At 40.7% G+C, this 19,659-nt stretch overlaps 1 protein-coding gene across 6 annotated transcripts in view; it reads right to left on the bottom strand.

Moving 5' to 3' along the window:
- elna (elastin a) overlaps positions 1–19,659 on the bottom strand; it is a 53,060-nt gene that overhangs the window by 14,457 nt on the left and 18,944 nt on the right. The window contains exons 6-31 of one of the 6 annotated variants that reach the window (XM_042218110.1): positions 11,048–11,098; positions 10,915–10,965; positions 9,332–9,391; positions 8,967–9,035; positions 7,302–7,349; positions 7,120–7,182; positions 6,781–6,810; positions 6,594–6,668; positions 6,035–6,076; positions 5,856–5,939; positions 5,746–5,778; positions 5,559–5,636; positions 4,842–4,871; positions 4,529–4,666; positions 3,978–4,073; positions 3,759–3,845; positions 3,531–3,548; positions 2,941–3,111; positions 1,642–1,725; positions 1,501–1,527; positions 1,221–1,319; positions 1,101–1,139; positions 721–828; positions 507–533; positions 369–401; positions 46–129 (exon numbers count right to left, since the gene is read on the bottom strand). In XM_042218110.1, the coding sequence (XP_042074044.1) occupies positions 46–129; positions 369–401; positions 507–533; positions 721–828; positions 1,101–1,139; positions 1,221–1,319; positions 1,501–1,527; positions 1,642–1,725; positions 2,941–3,111; positions 3,531–3,548; positions 3,759–3,845; positions 3,978–4,073; positions 4,529–4,666; positions 4,842–4,871; positions 5,559–5,636; positions 5,746–5,778; positions 5,856–5,939; positions 6,035–6,076; positions 6,594–6,668; positions 6,781–6,810; positions 7,120–7,182; positions 7,302–7,349; positions 8,967–9,035; positions 9,332–9,391; positions 10,915–10,965; positions 11,048–11,098 (1,725 nt within the window). The remainder of the gene's footprint in view (positions 1–45; positions 130–368; positions 402–506; positions 534–720; positions 829–1,100; positions 1,140–1,220; positions 1,320–1,500; positions 1,528–1,641; positions 1,726–2,940; positions 3,112–3,530; positions 3,549–3,758; positions 3,846–3,977; positions 4,074–4,528; positions 4,667–4,841; positions 4,872–5,558; positions 5,637–5,745; positions 5,779–5,855; positions 5,940–6,034; positions 6,077–6,593; positions 6,669–6,780; positions 6,811–7,119; positions 7,183–7,301; positions 7,350–8,966; positions 9,036–9,331; positions 9,392–10,914; positions 10,966–11,047; positions 11,099–19,659) is intronic. The other 5 variants (XM_042218111.1, XM_042218114.1, XM_042218113.1 and 2 more) reach the window with 5 other exon arrangements.

Below are 19,659 nucleotides of genomic sequence, written 5' to 3'. Positions count from 1 at the left end.
CAAACAAACAAACAAACAAACAAGAAGCTGTTCTCTAAGCTTTACCTGGTTTTCCAGGAACTAATTGACCAGGTACAACAGAGCCATTTGGAAAACTGACAGGTGTGTATGGAGTCACTCCTGGAACTACTGCAATGATACAACATTTTAAATTCATCCAAATTCTGTCTATAATTTGCCAGAACCCTAACTTGTTTCCCATCATGACATGGACCCTGATACCTGATGTCATTGGTGGATGAAGCTTTACTCCAGTTGACTGTAATTGGCTGTGATTTGGTATTTTATCTTTTAACCAACTTCTGCATCTTTGCATCTTTATTATAAAACAATGTAGATTTTTATAATAGTTTTGAGGTTCTCCTTACCGTATTTTGGTGCTTTTGCTCCAACTGGAAATCCTGTGTAAAAACACAATGTCATTAATACTCATATCATGACATTGTTTGATGTTAGTTGAATTCTATAATCACACTCAATGGCTGTTTGGTGTTTTCATGCAGTACCTCCAGGTAGACCTCCAGTTCCAACTCCTAATCAAAAGAACCAGAACCAGCTGCATCATTAATTTGCAACTAAGACAATATAAAAATTTATAGAAACGATTAAGTGAAAAATGCTTGAAGTGACAGAAAACTGTACTCTTTCTCTCAGAATCATCAAGGAAATGTGTCCAATATTTTGCAGCACTCATATGCTTGTGTGGTCGTTTCACTGTACCGTATTTAGCAGCTTTTGCGGCGGGGGAGTACGGTCCACCTGCAACTCCTGATCCTCCAATAGGAACTCCTCCAGGTCCTAGCCCTGTTCCGGCTCCTCCAGGAACTCCTACATTAGTGCAGGTGGTACAATTAGTTCAAGTATTAAAATCTAAAGTGAAGTTAGATTAATGAGTGAGAATACATTCATGCCCGAGGAAATATTTCTCAATGTGCAGGATTTATGCAGTTTTATACTTATTTCTGCCTCCTAATTTAGAAGTCTTTGCAGCAGGGGAGTGTGATCTACTGCTGCTAATACAGTTTAGTATTTCTCTCCATATTGCATTGGTGTTATTTTCATCATATTATTCTAGAGTGTAATCAAAACAAAAGCCTTACCATACTTTGGTGGTTTGACTCCAGCACCACCTCCAAAACCTGTAAGAAACCAAACAAAGCTTGCTGCTGAATTATCACAAACGACAGAGAAAAAAAAAACCCAAACCTTTAGCGACTTACCACCCAATCCACCACCAGGGACTACCTGTCCTGTTCCCCCTGGGAAAACCCCTCCTCCTCCTGGGACAACCCCTCCTCCTAGGCCTGCTCCTGGCACTCCTATAAAATGTGTCAGCACAGCTTTAACAAACCAAATTAAATCCAATATTGCATTAAAGGCACAACCTTTAACCAAAACTGTATCACTGGATTTATGTATTAATATGTTGATAGACTTGTACAGGTGGAATACGTTTGGCAAATATTATGAGGTACCAAACTGTGAATATCAAAGTCTCACCATATTTAGGAGGTTTGGCTGCCAAAGCTGCACCAAAGTAAGGACAAAAGGTAAGATTATCAGGACAACGTGAATAAGATTGAAAAATATAATTGAATCCTTGAAATATCTAAAAATATTATGTCCACGTGGCATGCTTACATCCATATCCTGGTAAAAATCCTCCTCCTCCTCCTCCTCCACCACCTCCACGAACACCTGGAATAAACCCTCCACCACCTTGACCTTTAAGGAAAAATATAATTATTTGGTCTGGAATTGTTTTTCTTTTTTTCATTTATTTAAATGATATGATGGTATTTAAACTCAGGGCCCTGCTGGCTTCAGGGAGAGACTCTGCCAACCGTCAGCGAGGATGGCTTCTCTCCCCAAGCCTGGATTTCTGTTCTTTTTTGATTAAAGGTTGTCAGCCACCGCTCACTGTTTCTCTGCAGGCTTTATTAAATGGAAACTTCCACGACAAATTGTTAGATCATATTAATAATCAAGGCTGGGCGAGGGAGGTGTTTTTCTTTCTGTCTTTTTTCTAGGAAGAGGAGCAGATGCTAGATGAGGTCAAACGTGAACGGAGAGAGGAGAAGATCCGAAGGAAATGGCAGGACCGCCATGTCACTTCCCAGCGGAAAAGAGTCTTACTAATACATGTTTTTGTTGTGGAATAAAACTGTATTCTTAAAGATAAATAAACATTGTTAAATTAAAAAATATAAAATTAATTATTAATTAAAGAAACTTTTTCCAAAATGGAAATAAAGTCTCAGTTTCAAAGAGGTTAAAAAAATCCCAAATCCAAATGTATCACTTGGAACAGACTGTGGTGGAGTCTGAGGTTTCCAAACAGCCATCAGAAGCTGGAAAATACTTTTAAAGTGGCTTAAATGGTAAACTCCCTCCAACCGCAGCCTCTTGGTCACTAACATTTTTTTCTCACTTAATATCGTAAATCATGAATTTTCTGAGTTGTATTTGAGAACTTTTAAAGGTGGTTCAGTAACATCTCTGTCAGTCACTCGTTATTTTATAGCTGTTATTTGCTTTCTTATTTGCCTTTTTGTTCAGATTGAAGTTAAATTGGCAATATTTGATGGAGTTGTTGCCCAAGGGGTTAAATAGAGACAAAATATTTACTTTTGAAGACATAAGTAGCTTTTTTAAAAAATACTGCTTGAGATAATGTTAAACCAAGATGTCAGTTTTGTTATCATTGGTTGGCTATACTGCACAAACCAAAGAGAATTAAAATCCAGTGAGAAGTAAGGAGGCTCAGAAACAGTCAATTCAAACTTGTTTCGTTGACCAATACTGTAGGAGGACCAGTGATTCGTGTGACACTAGAAAACTGTGCATGAAACGGCAAAATCATTGTTGCTAGAACTCGATGGAAATCCTTCGACCCGATGGGCTAAAAGCATGCAGACAATAATACAGTTAAGAGCATACCGTATTTGGCAGCTTTGCTTGCAGCATAATATGCTCCTCCTGTTCCAAGTTGCCCTCCTGTTCCAAGTTGCCCTCCTGTTCCAAGTTGCCCTCCTGTTCCTAGTTGTCCTGTTCCTAGTTGTCCTGTTCCTAGTTGGCCTGTTCCTAGTTGGCCTGTTCCTAGTTGCCCTCCTGTCCCACATGCAGTTAAATTGAAAAAAGACACATTTTTAATACCTTTAGAATTTACATTTTTTGGCATGATGTTAAAAAATTAACAATAAAAATTAACACAATTATTAATAATACCGTATTTAGCAGCTTTGCTTGCAGGATAATATCCTCCCCCTGTTCCAAGTTGCCCTCCTGTTCCTAGTTGTCCTGTTCCTAGTTGTCCCCTAGTTGTCCTGTTCCTAGTTGTCCCGTTCCAAGTTGTCCCCCTGTCCCACATGCGGTTAAATTGAAAAAAAGAAAAGAAAAAAATAGACAAAATATAAGTGCCTTTAGAAGTTACAAATTTGGCATGATGTCAGAAAATTCACAATAAAAATTAAAACAATTATTAATAATACCGTATTTGGCAGCTTTGCTTGCAGGATAATATCCTCCCCCTGTTCCAAGTTGCCCTCCTGTTCCTAGTTGTCCTGTTCCTAGTTGGCCTGTTCCTAGTTGTCCTGTTCCTAGTTGTCCTGTTCCTAGTTGCCCTGTTCCTAGTTGCCCTCCTGTCCCACATGCAGTTAAATTGAAAAAAGACACATTTTTAATACCTTTAGAATTTACATTTTTTGGCATGATGTTAAAAAATTAACAATAAAAATTAACACAATTATTAATAATACCGTATTTAGCAGCTTTGCTTGCAGGATTATATCCTCCTCCTGTTCCTAGTTGCCCTGTTCCAAGTTGTCCCGTTCCAAGTTGTCCCCCTGTCCCACATGCGGTTAAATTGAAAAAAAGAAAAGAAAAAAATAGACAAAATATAAGTGCCTTTAGAAGTTACAAATTTGGCATGATGTCAGAAAATTCACAATAAAAATTAAAACAATTATTAATAATACCGTATTTGGCAGCTTTGCTTGCAGGATAATATCCTCCCCCTGTGCCTAGTTGCCCTGTTCCTAGTTGTCCTCCTGTGCCTATTTGTACTCCTGTGCCTAATTTGAATAGAAAAAAATATTATGCACTTTTAAAAAAAACTTGCATTTACAGGTTACAGTTTGATATAATGTTTAAAAAGTTCACAAAATAAATAGTAAAATTCAATTAATAAAGCATACGACATTTAGCAGCTTTCAGCTTTGCTAAAAGGATAGTATTCTCCTATTTGTGCTTGTCCCCTTATTTCTATTTTTCCATTGATCTATTTTCTCCCACCCCCCCTCCATTTGTCCCTATTTGTCTCCATGTTTCTACTTGAGCCAGGTCCCACCCCACAAATATTTTGCCATCATTTTTTCCTTCAATTTGGTGATAAATGTTGCCTGTAGATTGAAAATCATGGTCTTAGAAGTCAGTGAGACAGAAATTTTTTTGAAGAATTTTTCTGTTACTCCACTGAAAATGTCATTAGTTAGTTCGTTTTCTTTGTAACAGTTCCACAAATACATACCACAAAGCATACCATATTTAGCAGCTTTTGCTGCTGGTGAATATCCACCAACCGCTGGAATTCTTCCAATCGGTGCACCTCCTGGTACTCCCCCAGGTACACCTCCTGGTACTCCCCCAGGTACACCTCCTGGAACTCCTGACAAAAGCGTATGTGTAATTTGTCCATGTAAATAATTTTTCCATGTAATGTAATAATTTTATATTAGTTAAGTTATATTTTTCTCACTCTACTGAAAAAATGCATGAAAAAAGTATGAAAAATGATTAAAAGTATTTGTTTTTTCCAGATAAGGAAAAACAAACATTCTCACCATATTTGGCAGCCTTAGCAGCTCCATACCCTGTCGTCAACATAACGATAGTGAGTCATATGATAAAAGTTGAGTAAATGAAGAACATTTATTTATTTATTTTAAAAAGCACAAAATAAAACAAGGTGTAAGGTATGGTGTGAAATATTTGTGCTAGTTAGTTAACCCTTTCATGCATAGTGGTCACTATAGTGGACAGCTATTCAAAGGCTGTTTTCTTGTATTTGTGTCAGTGTTGATGGTACACTTGCACACTTATGTCTCAGTCCATATTATTTTTATATATATATATATTTTTTTCTCATCTTTTTATAAAAAAAATGCATTTTTATAGTTTTTACACAGTGTGTATTATTTATTCGTGTGTCAAATTCATAAGTCAAAATGTCTGTTGTCCACCTAAGTCGACATGTAACAAACTCTTTGAAAAGTACATGTTTTAAAAAAATTAAGTTCAAAAATCTTTTTTTCATGCCTAAAGATGAATACAAATATTTAAGAGAAAACCCTGATTGAGGTTGTCATAATTCATGCATGAAAGTGTTAAAGATGATCATATGGAGCTAACCCACGAATATTATTTTTTCCATTTCATTGGCCTGCAAATAAATCTTTACTTTTCCCATCATCTTACAGTTCATTTGAAAGCTGTGTGACTTTTTTCTGCATGTGTGCTGGTGTGCAATTTTCTCTCTTGCCAAGTGCTAGATATCGTACCTCCTGACACCTGGCCTGGATACAGCCCACCAGTGCCACCAAAGCCACCACCACCAGCTCCAAAGCCTCCAGTACCACCTAAACATGGAGCAGAATGCAGAAAGTCCAGTTACATGCAGACATACTGATTTTACAGGAAGCATTTACTTCAATCAGTATGGTAAACTACTACACTGAACAACTTTACCCTGACCAGGTGAAATGACCCCAAGTCCCACTCCTGCAAAAAAAGGAAAAAAGTGAATTCTATATCTCTACTCCACATCTCGTAGGGAAACAAATTGTGAAAACTTTTACCAGTTCCAACAGGATATCCTGGCTTTGACCCAGGGCCACCTTGCACTCCTGGCAGTCCAGGTGCAACATTAAAGCCGCCATAACCTGATGCATGGATACAACGCCGATCACTAAATGGTGAATTTCCACTGAAACCAAACTTCAAAGATGTTAACTTCAAAGAATAAACGTATTTTTACCATACGTAAGTTTTCCACCTGCAGTTTTTGCTCCATAGGCACCTAAAGAGAGAGAGTGAAAAACAGAGGCTGGAATTATTTTATATGTGCGCACATCATCATATGCAAATGCTACGTTCAGGTGAACACAATCAACACAAAAGGTTGATTCTGTTTCTCCTGATCGTAGTGTTTTCAGTGGGAGAAATGTTTCTTCACTCATCCAGTGCCTTTCTCAAACTGAAAACGCTACGTCCAGATGAACAGAAACAACTTTTTCGAGCTCCTGAACACAAAGGTTCGGTTTCAGAAAGACGAACAAAACAAAAGCAATCTGTCTGAGACCCCAAATACACTCTTCTCTCATTAGAATAACACAGTGCTAAACCTGCCACAGAAAAATCGTAGAGTACAGTTAAGTATAAGATAAGTAAGACTGTAGTCTGCAAAATGATAATAATAATAATCCTGCTGATGTTAAAGTTATTTAACATTAGCAGGGTTTAAACCACAAAATTATACATTATGCCACATGCCTGTAGAAGAATTAATGCAAACACTGAATAATTTCATGTCACACCTTGCACTTTGGGTGATTTGAGGGGGTATCCATGGAACACTCCTGGCTGCATTGGTCCCCCATACCCACGGACACCTGTGAAGAAGAAAAACATTTAAATCTGGGTTGGATAATAGCAGACAGAGTGGATAAACCCCCCCCAGAAATATTTACTTGTACAATAACAAACAATCATTGATAAAGTTACCTTGCTGTCCTCCTCCTACTCCTCCTGCAACTACATAAGAAAAATGAGATATTCCAGTGAGACACATGAAGATTTTTGCAGTGACGAAGCAAAGCACACTGGAACCATGCATCACAGTGCTACGGCATTACTCTCTGGACCCACACCAGCACTTTTACTTATTCATCTACATTTGTTTAGTATGTCTTACACTGGGAACTCTACAAATATTGTCTGTGAAGGATTGTCAGTAGTGTAAGCCTTTGTAGAGCTGGTATTTACTATTTTTGGGATTCACTGGCAATGAAATAAAACTGAAAATAAATCAGCTGACACCCATCAGTAAAAACTTGAACTTACTTGATTTGGGATTGAGTTGAGACCCAGTGGGCACTCCAGGCAGAACTCCACGTCCACCAAACCCTGAAGATGACAGAAGAAACCAGACATTCCTGCAGTTGTCTTTAAATGACTGACAGTCTGCATGGTGAAACTAACAAAGGAGTAAAAGTTCCCCAGATTAATATATGAAAGAGTCAAACCTTGTCCAGGCACCAGTCCGCCTTGATAAAGGCCAGGTACACCCACACCTGCCACAGCCAATGAGAAGACACCCATGTTTAAATATATGTGAGGGATCAACAGCAGTGTTGACGGTAAACATTTAGATGTCCGAAAACCACAAAAAGAAAAAGAAGCCAAATGGGAAGCGGAAAAGGCTTACACATTGAGCCTTTGCCTGGTTGATACAAATTGAATTCACCTCTATAACTAAATGAATTATACTGTATACACTGATAGCTCACCTTCATCTATATTTATTTCAGCAATGTAAAAATGCCTTTACATTTATTATCAGGGGACTTCTCTTTTGAAAGAATGTTGATTTGCTGTTATCTAAGGCGACATTTGACAAGACTCAGTATAATCCTTTGCTTTTATGTACAACACTGTGCAAAAGTCTTGAGCCTCCCATCAGGTCTTTATACGATATTTTGCTTCTAAGGCGCTTTCTTGTTATTTTTTTAAAGCAGGGAATACTTCTTCATCTTTCATTTTCAGTTCATGTCTTGCACCTGACTGTTTTCAGAGGAATGTTTTTTTGTTTTTTAAAGCACCTAATCACCTATGAAATTTGTAAAAACAAATTTCTAAAGACAACACAACTTGTGTTTTTACAGCAACCAAGTGATTCTCAAAGAGCTACTAACTGAAAACTTGGCATGTGTCAGCATGGTGTGCAGTGTGTCCTTAAACAATGACGAAACTGGACAAGTGGAAGACAAAGAAGACAAAAAAAGAACCAGCAGACCTAAAACTTTATCTACAGCAGATGAACAGCAACTGGAAGTCATGTCTGGTGACGTCTTTTGAGATATGATGTTTACTGAGAAAAGACTGACGTATGCTAAACTACACAAGAACTGGGCTGGTCTTATATGGAGTGATAATTCAAAATAAGACATTTTTGGTTCAGGTCAGGAGAACACAGGTTTGGAGCTGCTTTTCAGCCAGTGGGGTTGGGAATCCTGTTAAACCTTATGAAATTATCAAAGCAGAAGAGTCTGATTTTGATCCACTGTGCAATACCATCTGGAAAATGTCTGACTGGGAATGGCTTCATTTGGCTTCATGACAGTGATCCCCAAATTACTGCTAAGGCAGGAGAAGCATATGTGAATAGAAAAACAAATAATGAAGTATTATCAGTCATGGATTGGCTTCTCAGAGCCCAAACCTCAACATTATTTAACATTAATCATCTTGACAGAGAATGGAACAAAAGCGAGCCAACATCCAGAGGAGAGCTCTGAATGTCCTTCAGAACTATTTCTGAAGGTTACTTTTAAATTACAAGAAATTACAAGAAATTTTGACTAAGAGTTCAGGCTGTGCCAAAGTATAAAGCTGGACATACCACAACTGACTTTCAAGATCTCTGTGTTTTTACGCTATATCCTGTATTTTCATGTATGTTTGGACATGTTTTAAAAAATTACTGCGTATGTTTCACATTTTATTAGCAAAATATAAAGAAACAAGTGGTAACGCAAGACTTTTGCACACTACTGTCTATATAAGCTTTTCTGTTTTTTTTTTTGCAGATTTATATGTTTTGTTGGGAAATATTTTTGATGTGGCTGCACTGCCTGGTGGGCTGCATCCTGTCTGTCTTCACTCTGAGTTTATTGTTGAGTCTACAAAACCTGGCACTTTGGCAGCTTTTTTTCCTGCGCCACCACCTCCAGGAAGGCCGGTCTGAGGAATAACAGGTGCTGAAAAAAAATAAAGAAAAGAAGCCATAATATTATTTTGCTTAAAGAAAGGAGTGTGAAAAAGACACAGTGTCCAGAACACACACATCCTGGCCAAACTGGGATTTCTGCCCCTTCACACAGATGACTCCTTTCTTTCTTACTATTATATATTAGAAAATGTACTATATACAATCTATTCTAGTGAGTACCTAACAAAAGTAAGACTGGCTTTCAATTTTACTCGAGAAACCAGAGCTAAAATAAAATGAAAAAAATTAGAAAAGGTGGAAAATGATATGAGGTGTGTGCCTTGCCTCCACCAGGCAGTCCAGGTCCAGTTCCAGTGACTCCAGGACCTCCTCCTCCTCCAACCCCTGTTCATATGCAGACATAAACATACATTTGAAGTCACATTCAGTTCAGTGTTAGTCTTTGACACCAATAAGATTCTTTGTACCACTGTACAGTTGTACATCCCAACACCACTAGAGGGCCCTGTGCCACTAAAGATGAGCAATGAGTCGCTTTGTGGCTTGTGGCAGGTCCGCTTGCTGGTCAGCGGTAATGAGAGCAGCTAATCTGGGCCTTGCAGTTTATCATCACCCCCGTGACCAAAAGCAACATGGCTTTTGACTTTTGCTTTAATCAGAAACGGCAGCCAGCATGCATGGCATTTTCCTCACTTCATCAAATGCCTCATTTCGCTGGCTAACCCCTCCTGCAGGAAATGAGCTGTCAGCTTCACTTTCAAGGGAGCTTGGCAGCTGGATAAAACACAATGGTTTATTTGGTTAATTTTTTTTTTTATCTTAAAGTCCACACACTTTATTGGACAGACATTGCGCACTGCCTGTAAGTATGCGTTCTGGGGGAACTGGTGAGGCAAACTCTGGCAAGGGAATGTTTTGTTTTATCTGTGCTCTTTCAGAGGAAGGACCTGTTATTTTCAGTGTCATGAAAACAATACAGACTGATTCTTGCCATTGCCAATCAATACTTAATGGTAGGCTCTGTGCCATAGTCAAGTCTTGGCCATGATTGAGCCCTCTTGACTTCATTTTTAATCAGCCGTACTAATTTAAGGCAAATCATGTGTCTGAATACAGCACAGACTCTCAGGTCAGGCCAGGCTCTGCTGAGGTTCACACTGTCTAAGGTTTGCAAGTACATGCTAAAAATGTACGCATGTTTGCCAAACTGTGTTTCCATGCCGAGTTACCATTAATGTGAAACATTCACTTTGGCTTTCTCCTAACATCTGAGCATGCAGATCTTTCAGAGTTCAAAACGCTTCAGTCAGTGTCAGTCTGGTCTGTACAGTAGTCTGTCAACGGGCCAAAACGTGAGTTTGCCTCCTGCACCTGTGAGCAGGACAACCAGAATTTCAGATGCACTTCAGATCCATGCAGGAGCCTCATCTGTGAATGTGTGTTGTTTTTTTGTTTAGTGGACAGAACCTAACAGATTACAGTGACATCGATAATGTCAGTTTACAATTATCCAAACCAAAACAGATTTAACATAAGAGGGAGGCAATGTTTCTGTTTAACAACAAGCTTTCACATGGCAGACAAGCTCATTCCACCTCTGCAGGAATGTTTCACTGTAATCCTGGAAGTTACTTCAGACCTTAAAGTCCTGAGGCATTTTTAGACCTCAGATATCAGGACTGAATTTCAAAAGAAGCATAATATCGCTTCAGTAATCAAAACAAGTAATTGAAACATAAACGGTGTCTCGTTCCAACAGCCAATATCCCATAATCATATCTGATGAACCTCCAGTTTCCACTGCACTTAATGAGAAATCAAGGAAAAATTGTTCGCTGATGCCGTCACTTTTTTATTAGCCGCCGATGTTACATTTCTACCAAGACATTTTCTGCCCTGCATTTTACCGCTTTTAGCAGCCTTTGATCCAGCTCCCGGATAGTAGCCCCCGTAGCCACCTAAGCGACACAAGAGGTTAAAGGTTAGTGAGTTTTTGCCCCTGTGTTTAACATACACATAGCTGTTCTAGTTTCAGCTCACCTCCTCCATAGCCTCCAGGCCCCAGGCCGCCACCTCCTAGATTTCCATATCCTGGATGATAAAAAAGTGACAGTTCACAAACGGACTGAAGTGTGTAGATGATAACAAATTAAAGAAAAGCACACAGTTTTCTTTCAATGTGGCTATAATGAGTTAGATGTGGTTTACCCAGCAGTAGTTACTCCTAAAGAAAAATAAGCCATCACTCAAACATTTTCCAAGACCTGTGAGTACAGCGCACCATACAGTAAAAAAAATAAATGTCATGGCATAAGATATAATGTCATGTGTGCCCAATTAAATCTGATTGAAAACACTTGTGTGTATGTTTTTAGAGCCAAGGATTTTACTTTGGGTACATGGGATAAAGCTGACCCCAACTGGCTAAAACGCATGAGAGAAATACCATAAAAAAAATTGGTTCCCTATCTGGTTATGTTTAATTCTAAACACTGGATGGAGCAGTCTGCACTTTTTGAGCCCCTAAATACCCAAACTAATCTTTTTGGCTTCACTTGACACATGAATAAAGCCACATCCCTGCGAGCAGACAGGAACAAACAATGTGAGAAGAACGTGGGGAAAGAGCAAAAGAAAAAATGCTCGCCACCTGCCTATTGATCATAAGAGACTAGATTAGTATTAAAAAAGCTCCAGAAAACAGATTCTGCTTTGCCTTAGCTCTGACTCTTAAGAAAGCATATTTAGAAAATTCAACACTGGAAAGTACAGTCAGACAAAGGTTTAGATTGCTTGAATTTAGTGGCTTTAAATCATTGGGAAAAAAGGTAATTTAATAGATTATAAAATCCCTGCTTAACTTTATATGTTCGATTTCTTAAGATACAAAACATGCTATAATTTAAACAGAAAGAAGAAGAAGAAAAAAAACCCTCAAGATGGTGTAATTTTATTCACATCTAGATGCATTATGTTGAACTTAAGTATCTCCAGACAACTGCCAGTGATAAATGCCTATTACTTGGCGTTAACATATGGGAATGGATGTTTTAAAACATGTTAGGAACATTAATGTCAGAGCTGTATTTCACAGAGTTGAATTAAAAGAAGCTGTGAGTTAACCAAATTCTTTTATCAGAGACAAACAGGTCGGAGTAATGACTGTTTTCGAAACCAGAAGAAATTTGTATGCTGCCAATGGGCTAGTCGACCAAGGAATTTATTTTCATCAACGCTTGTATGCCAAAAAATAATCTCGGGGTGAGAACGAGTAAGCATGGGAAATGAGCTGAGTGAGGGGGGAGAGAAGGCGAGATTCGGAGTGGAGGGCGGGAGGTCTGGTGTCAGTCCAGCAAGCCGCGGGGTGCAGGTAATGATACTGACAAAGGGTGGGAAATGTGCGGCGAGAGACAGAGGGGAAGATGGAGAGTAAAGTTTCATGACTGAGTCAAAACAAATGTGGGCATCGGCCTTGCAAAGGGTTTGGCAACTAGACTTAGCATGCAATATGAGTCCAAAGGCTAAGCTGAGCGTCCTTGTGATAATTCATCTCCTTCAACGCTTTCAGCTTGATTCCCCTCGATTGCTCAACCATCCCCAGCCACACCTCGAAGTAATCAATTCTTATATAAATCTCTCTGATCCTGGGCTTTCCTTTTCCCAATGTGTCTTCGGCTGACACGAGGAATTATTTGTCTCGAGCTTATCAGTAAGCAATGCACACCAGAAATGTTAAAGAACTGGCATAAAAATGGAAGCGTTACAGGTCTGGTTTGATGTGTTCCTTTACACTAAGCGCACTGGACTGTCTCACTGGCCAATCTGAGGCATGTTTGTAGGTGTGAGATTACAGCAAGAGGAGGCTTTTGCATGTTAGTGGGGACCAAAGACTTGAAAAGAGTGAAGACAGGTAGGACCCTGAAGGTTTTTAGCTTATTCATCCATCATCTGGCCCACCTGTGCTCGCACATGCACAGCCCAACCTGGCAGCGGTTTTAAAGGTTGTCCAGCATCTGCCAGGTTGAGCTCAACTGTCTGATTGAGATCATGAGACACAATCCAGACACACAGAATACTTCTGAGTGTGTGTGTGTGTGTGTGTGTGTGTGTGTGTGTGTGTGTGTGTGAGTGTGTGTGTGTGTGTGTGTGTGTGTGTGTGTGTGTGAGCGAGAGGGTATGAGTGCAGGCCTTGGGCAGAGGCAAAGTTTAGAGAAGAAAGAAAAGAAGAAACGCTTCGTTTTCTGTAATTCTGACATCACTGGAGCGTAGGAAAATACAATGCTTTACAGTTTTAAAAAAGCTACCCTGGAGGTTGTGTATGTTTGAGCTCAAAGAGAGAGGACACGCTAACAAAATCTGGACTTTTGGCAGTTTGGCATTCATCCACTGATTGTGTCTTTGGGAGATGGAGGGTTGAGTTTTGTACAAAAGCCCTCTGTTTAGCTATATTTACACCATCTTGTGAGTCCAAACAAGCAGGCTTTTGTTGGACTACTACTATTACAGCACGTCAGCTCACACAAATAGACCCGACTTAGCTCACGCATTAGTGGGAGTCCACACCATTGCTGTTTGCTGTCATGGTCTGCACACTTGGAAAGCCTGCACCGTTACCCTGATATCAAATCATCATTTTTCTTTGGTGCCGCTCCAAATATTTGGCTGATTACTGTCAAGCTGAAGGACTTCTGTACATTAATACAGCTCTGAATTTTCTCAGTGACTCTCGAGTCGTAATAAAAAGCTCGAGAGAACACTTGAAACCCCAATTGCATTTGGACCTTAGACAAAAGAACCCAAAGAAGGCCTGTGCTCTAAACGGCACAGAAACCCAATACTACACAGGAGGGAGGACTAGGGGCCAAGTAAACTGGAAGGTAAGTGATGCGGCGCAGCAGTGCATCAAAGTTTCCTCCATTTAGATACCTTGAAAAAAAGAAATGTGACAGAAACACTGTTTGCCAGCCAGTTTCCATTGAGAAAAGACCCCTGGCTCTGAGCTGTGAAGTGGCAAGTGCACAAACAGGTTGTTGAGGTGAAATCTGCTGTGCTGCGGTTATGAATAATTGAGCATTGCCTAGCAATGGTGGGTGATTAATTTGCCGTCGCTTGTTTAAGAATGATTTCACTGTGGGTACATGAGTTTAAAGCTTCTCCGGCAAAGAAGAGGGAATCTTGTTTTTCAATGGAATGAAAACGTGACGAAGGACAGGCAGCCATGCCTCCTGCAGATAGCTATTTAAACCGAAGACTTACGCTGGATTAAAACTGGCCAGACAGTGTGGCTAGTACTTTCAGTCACCAGTCATGTTCTCAAACACAAGTCCAGAACAAGTGATGGATGTGAGCCAGTGTGAACAGAAATATCTGGTTTCAATCTCTGCACTGAAACGTCTTGCTCATTCTCCGTTGGGGTTAGGTAAGGTAATTCTCTGTTTCGGGACCAGAGGAATACAAGAGACATTAATCAAAACAATATTTTCGGCGCACAGTCTTTTTCTGTTACCGTTCCTCTGTCAGTTTAACCATCCTTGTCTCTTTCCTCTCACTCTTTCCTCTCCAGTTGGTGTCTAAGGGCTTGTGCAGACCAGACATGAGGTGTTAATAGCAGCAAATGGAGAAAGCCAAACATGAGAAGCGAGAGAAATATTTGCTCGCTCCTTTCCATCCCCTCCATTTTCCTCCCCCTTTCTCCCCTCTCATTCTCTCTCGCTCTCTGCTTTGTGAACCAGCTGGGTCTGGTGAAGGGTTTAATTTAAGAGAGCAAAGAATTCCATGGCAGAGATCCACTGTAACTGACGGCAGACGCGAGGAGAGCAGACTTCGGAGCTGGAGCACTGGAATGTCCAGGAAATTTTTGGGACTTGTTTCTCATTGTATTCTTGGTTTCAGGTCATATTTAATCAGGGAAGCTTCATAAGAACAAGTGGTTAATTCACAAGGGGAGGTTATTGTACTGTAACTCATACACATCTTTAATACTGTTATCTGACTTGGAAGCCAGTGCTGGTATGCAAAAAATGGCTAATCAAACAAACATGTGAAGAGTAGAGTAGCTGCAAGAAGCACAAAGACGTGCTACAGCATAATACAAATGCTGTAATTTTCTGTAATGTGATGGAAAATCTTTATGAAGATAAACTTCCTCTTCAAGAGCCCAGGAGACTCAGTGCTTTACTGTGACTGACAGGCAGATTCTGCTGTTCAGCTGTGGTCCCATATAAATTTTCACTTTGAAAGTTAAGCCCATCATTTTGTCCTTCACTGTCATGACAGCAGATTTTTATCAGTATCAAATTATCACACAGTTTTGCTTGCAAGTTGGTGGATAAGTTGCATTCTTACAAGGTGACGCAGGACAAGCTGAATGGAAGCAAGAGTCACGTGACGTGCGATGGTGATTCCAGATCGCGTGAGACATGTGGACACACTGAAGCTCCCCCTTTGCTTCCTCTTCTTCCCCCCTCCCTCAATTTTGACCTCCCCTGCTCTTGGTCACCTCAAGATTTGGTTGTGCTGTCAGTCACGGACATGCGGTGCTGTGAGAGGCAGGACGAGTCACATGTTGGACTAATTAAGTATTCACACAGTCACACCGCTACACACAAAGTCTTTCCCTCGCTGGCTGATGTGAGCTTGCCGACTTTGGCGGGAAGCCTTATATTGTTTTTGCTTTTCCTTTTCCATGGAGTCATTGACACGATCAATGAGAGGTCCCAAAGCCTGATCCTGCCTCTCTGCCAAATGACCCCAAGTGCAAAACTGTCAAAAATCCTACAGACAAACAGGGACAAGGTCTTGTTATTGTCTTGTTCTCTGACATCTGTGCTTGCTGTTACCGTGTGCAAGCACACTCTCACACCATCCAGGTTGAGATCAGTGTTAGGTGTCAGTAAGTTGGTACGAGTGGCAATTATTCACTTTTATAAGGGAGCTTTGCATCATACTAAAAAATTAAAAGGGGATATTTGGCGGTGGGCACCTACAGTGCAAGAAAAACTTTGGGTATCTTTGGAGAGCCTCACAAACCCACACACTTGGGCGCTGAGCAACTCTTGCAAACGGCTTCAAATTAAGGGCAACTGTAAAAGTCACCATTACACTTTCTTTGGATTTAAAGCAGCATCGCTGTGCCAAACCAGGCTGCCATGCCCACTGACGTCTGCGGCAGTCTGAACCCACCAGCACGAGTCTTTTCAAGCCTCTCACCTCTGCAAACACGCATTATTTCAAGCACATCTGTCCAAAAGACCATTATTCCCATGTCTTAATTTACACCATGTTAATTTTCGACTCCACGCATTACACAATATCCACTGAGCCTCTGATGTAATTGTTTATACTAGAGCCATATAGAGCAGAACACGCTATGCTATAGGCTTTCAAGTTGACCTGACATGTCTCCTGCTTCCTTGTTTGTGTGTGAGTGGACAGGCTCTGCTCTTCTCCTTTTTATCCACTTCTAAAGGAATGTCACAGTTGCTCTGCCAACACTAAGCCCCTGAATATGTCTGAAGAGTATCTCTAACTCAGAGCTCATACCATTGCTCATTTTGTAGCTTGGCACACACACACACACACACTCACAGAATGTACTGTAAAGACATGCAGACAAGGCAGAAACAAACCACAGGCATTAGATCGAGCAGCAAAGCACGGAGTACATGTGCTCGGAGAGGATGAAGTTTTAGGGGGAAAAAAAAAATGCTCATTTGTGATCAGTGGGTTCCATGTGCAGGGAGGTTCAATTGTGCAAATTATGCATGGTGTAAGAAAATCAGTCAACAAATGCAGCCTGTGGCCATGGTATGTAAAGTTGGCCAAGTGCGTTTCCTCTCCCAGATGGTCCACATATGCATCTAACTGCCATTCCACTGAATGCTTTTCTGACAACAGAGGGCCGAGAGGGGAGGCTAGTGCTCAACAGGTCGGCTCAGCTCATAACATGCAAATTAAAACATTGACGATGGATTCCTCGAGTCGGCCTTAAAAGCATTTTCCAAGTTCCTCTGTCGTTATGAAAAAGGCTGCTATCACCGCTCAGCCACGAGAGGCATTTCATTATGACAAACTGTATGGGATACTCTACAAAGGAAAGCAAGCAAAGGAAGATAAACTGTCACTGACGGTGGGAAAGCTGTTTACTAAATAGCACGTTACAAATATGCAGAGGCATTGCTGCATGAACTAATGCGTTAGGATACCTACGAAGCCTCAAGGGCCAAAGCTGAAGTCATTCAGAACCCATTTATCATCCCAGGTTACTCAAGCCCGGCACTGGGCCTGATTGAGAAATCCAAGAGTGACATTTCACAGGGGTGAGATAATTTCTGCGACTCCCATTATTTGAAATTAGGAGCACTTTAATGAATGAGCAAACCTGCACTGGGAGGACAAGACGTCAGCACCAGAACACTTTTGCAGTGACTTTTTTTAAAATGACACATGTTGCGTCACAACATTTTTAAGGCCCTGCATCAGACCTGAGCATAGACGTGAGCTGTGTATGTATCAATCACCCGCCACTCTTTTGATGATGCCGTGTGATGCATGATCCTTTATACCCACCAAGACTGGAATGCATACAGTAAACTTTCCAAACAAATAATCTCCTCTTAATGGCCCTTTAAATTCTTCAAACCCAACCCACAGCAACAGCGCTGTAAATGCTTACTCTTAAACAAATCTACTAAACAGGCCCTCGGCTCTCACAGACTTCACCCTGTCTTCATAAGCTCTTACTAAAACAACAGAAAGAAATTTCTCTATCACTACATAAATAACGCTTTGGCTGTGCAGCCAGATGGACAAGTACAGTTGCATGTTGCCGACCTGCTGGCAAAGGGAGCGTCAGAAGAGGTTGTGAGAAGTATCGTCACGGGACAGTTGCTCAACCAACAAAGTGGAGACGGACAAGATGCATCGGTAGTAACGTTCCCAGGAAAATAACCGTGCAAACAAAATACAAAACTGGCCAGTGAGGGCCTGAGGAGATATTACTAAAGCAGAGAGAAAGTACTTTATAATTGCATGTGGGGAAATACCACAGTTAGAAACAGTGATGTGTGGAACGCCTGACTGATTAGGCACCAATGAAAACTAATAAAGAGCTTCTTATCAAGCTTTAATCCAATATAAATGTAATTCTTGAGATGAATTCGCGAGGACATCAACAACTGGTGACGTAATCCAAGAAAAATTGTTTGGGAGACAACAGGCATTTGCAATGCGAACAAATAAGCCGTGTTGGCTGTGTGCATATTGGGTGGGCTGAGTCCAGTGTGGGGGTGATATCAGAAAGTTTCCGTTGCAGACAGTTTATTTTCCAAGATCTTGAACGCTTGACGCAGAGAGCCGGTGGAGGGCAGATTAAATGGACTAAGAGGAAAGATAGTTGAGTAAGAATAGAGAAAAGTCCATAATTCACATTTTTCCTGCATAAACAAGTGTGTCTATTATGTGCTGAAAGGGATGCCGAATGCCTCCAAACCGATGTCAGAATACATATTCGCTATTTGTGTGTGTTTGTGTCGGCGCGCACACATGCGGTCGCTCTCGTAATTGCGCACATATGAAGATGATAAACATATTTACATACAATCATAGTCATGCATATTCACATGCAGATGCTTCCAGTCTCTGACAGCTCAGAGGACAGGTCTGAGCTGCGGTAATGAAAACCACATGTGCTCCAGGAGACTAAACCTCCTCAGAGCTCATCTTCTTTTGGCTAAACACTTTAATCCTCACCTCAATCTATCAGTCTCCTTTCTCTCACAGAGCTCTCTCGGTATGTGTGCAATGCGAATGAATGCGCATATAATTCTCTGCGCGGCGGTGAGAGGTGGTGTACGCGTATGACATATATACGGCATGTCCGCGTGAGTTATCGGTCCTTTCCGTTCTCCTTGCTTTAGCCTGTCTCTCGTCTGTCCTCCCCGTGTCCACTGCACGCTTCAATTTCTCTGCCTTTCCTGCTTTTGAAGAAGACAAGTTCACTTGGTGCGTCTTCAAACAATGGCCGCGATATGAACCAGAAGATGAGCAGGAAAAGAAAAGCAGGTGTACTTCTGCTTTTTAAATCCTAGAAAGATTAACTGAAAAAAGAAATTCTGAGTTTTTAGGTGAAAAAAAAAAGAAGTGCGTGTGTTGAAATAACTGTTTTCTTACGAATTACAGGGGCTTTTCCCCCCCCAGTGATGGTATTAAAGTGAATATCTTCATTTATTTCAGATTTTCACAAACAGTCTAAAGTGCTGCGAACACTCAAGCCCACCACCTGCATGTATTTTCTGCAATCAGCAGCCACAACTCTCTGCTGGCCTGCTGCCACGCAGGTCCATATGACTGCCAAAACAACTCAGAGACATGTTTCTGTGTGGACCAAAATGTTACATGTATCTCAAATTTTCCAAGGAGGATTTTTGACTACATTTTCCAATACTTTTCATCATCATGTTTCAGTGGAAGAGCCACAGAGAAGGCGAGACTCTTTACACTCAGCTGCCAGTTTTTTCTAGTACGCTTATCTATTCATAAACGGCTCTGCAACAAATCCCGCTGCGCCTTCGCAAAGACTTTTTGGAGACTTCAGGTTGTAATGCTGAGTTGTACTACACTGCAGTTGCATCACAAGGTTAAGCCGAGCAGTG

This window comes from Haplochromis burtoni, unplaced genomic scaffold, assembly GCF_018398535.1.
Source record: "Haplochromis burtoni strain Fernald_Lab_line unplaced genomic scaffold, NCSU_Asbu1 Contig_15, whole genome shotgun sequence".
NCBI lineage: Eukaryota > Metazoa > Chordata > Actinopteri > Cichliformes > Cichlidae > Haplochromis > Haplochromis burtoni.
The sequence above is the reverse complement of the archived record's forward strand: the minus strand, read 5'-3'. Positions and strand labels throughout refer to the sequence as shown.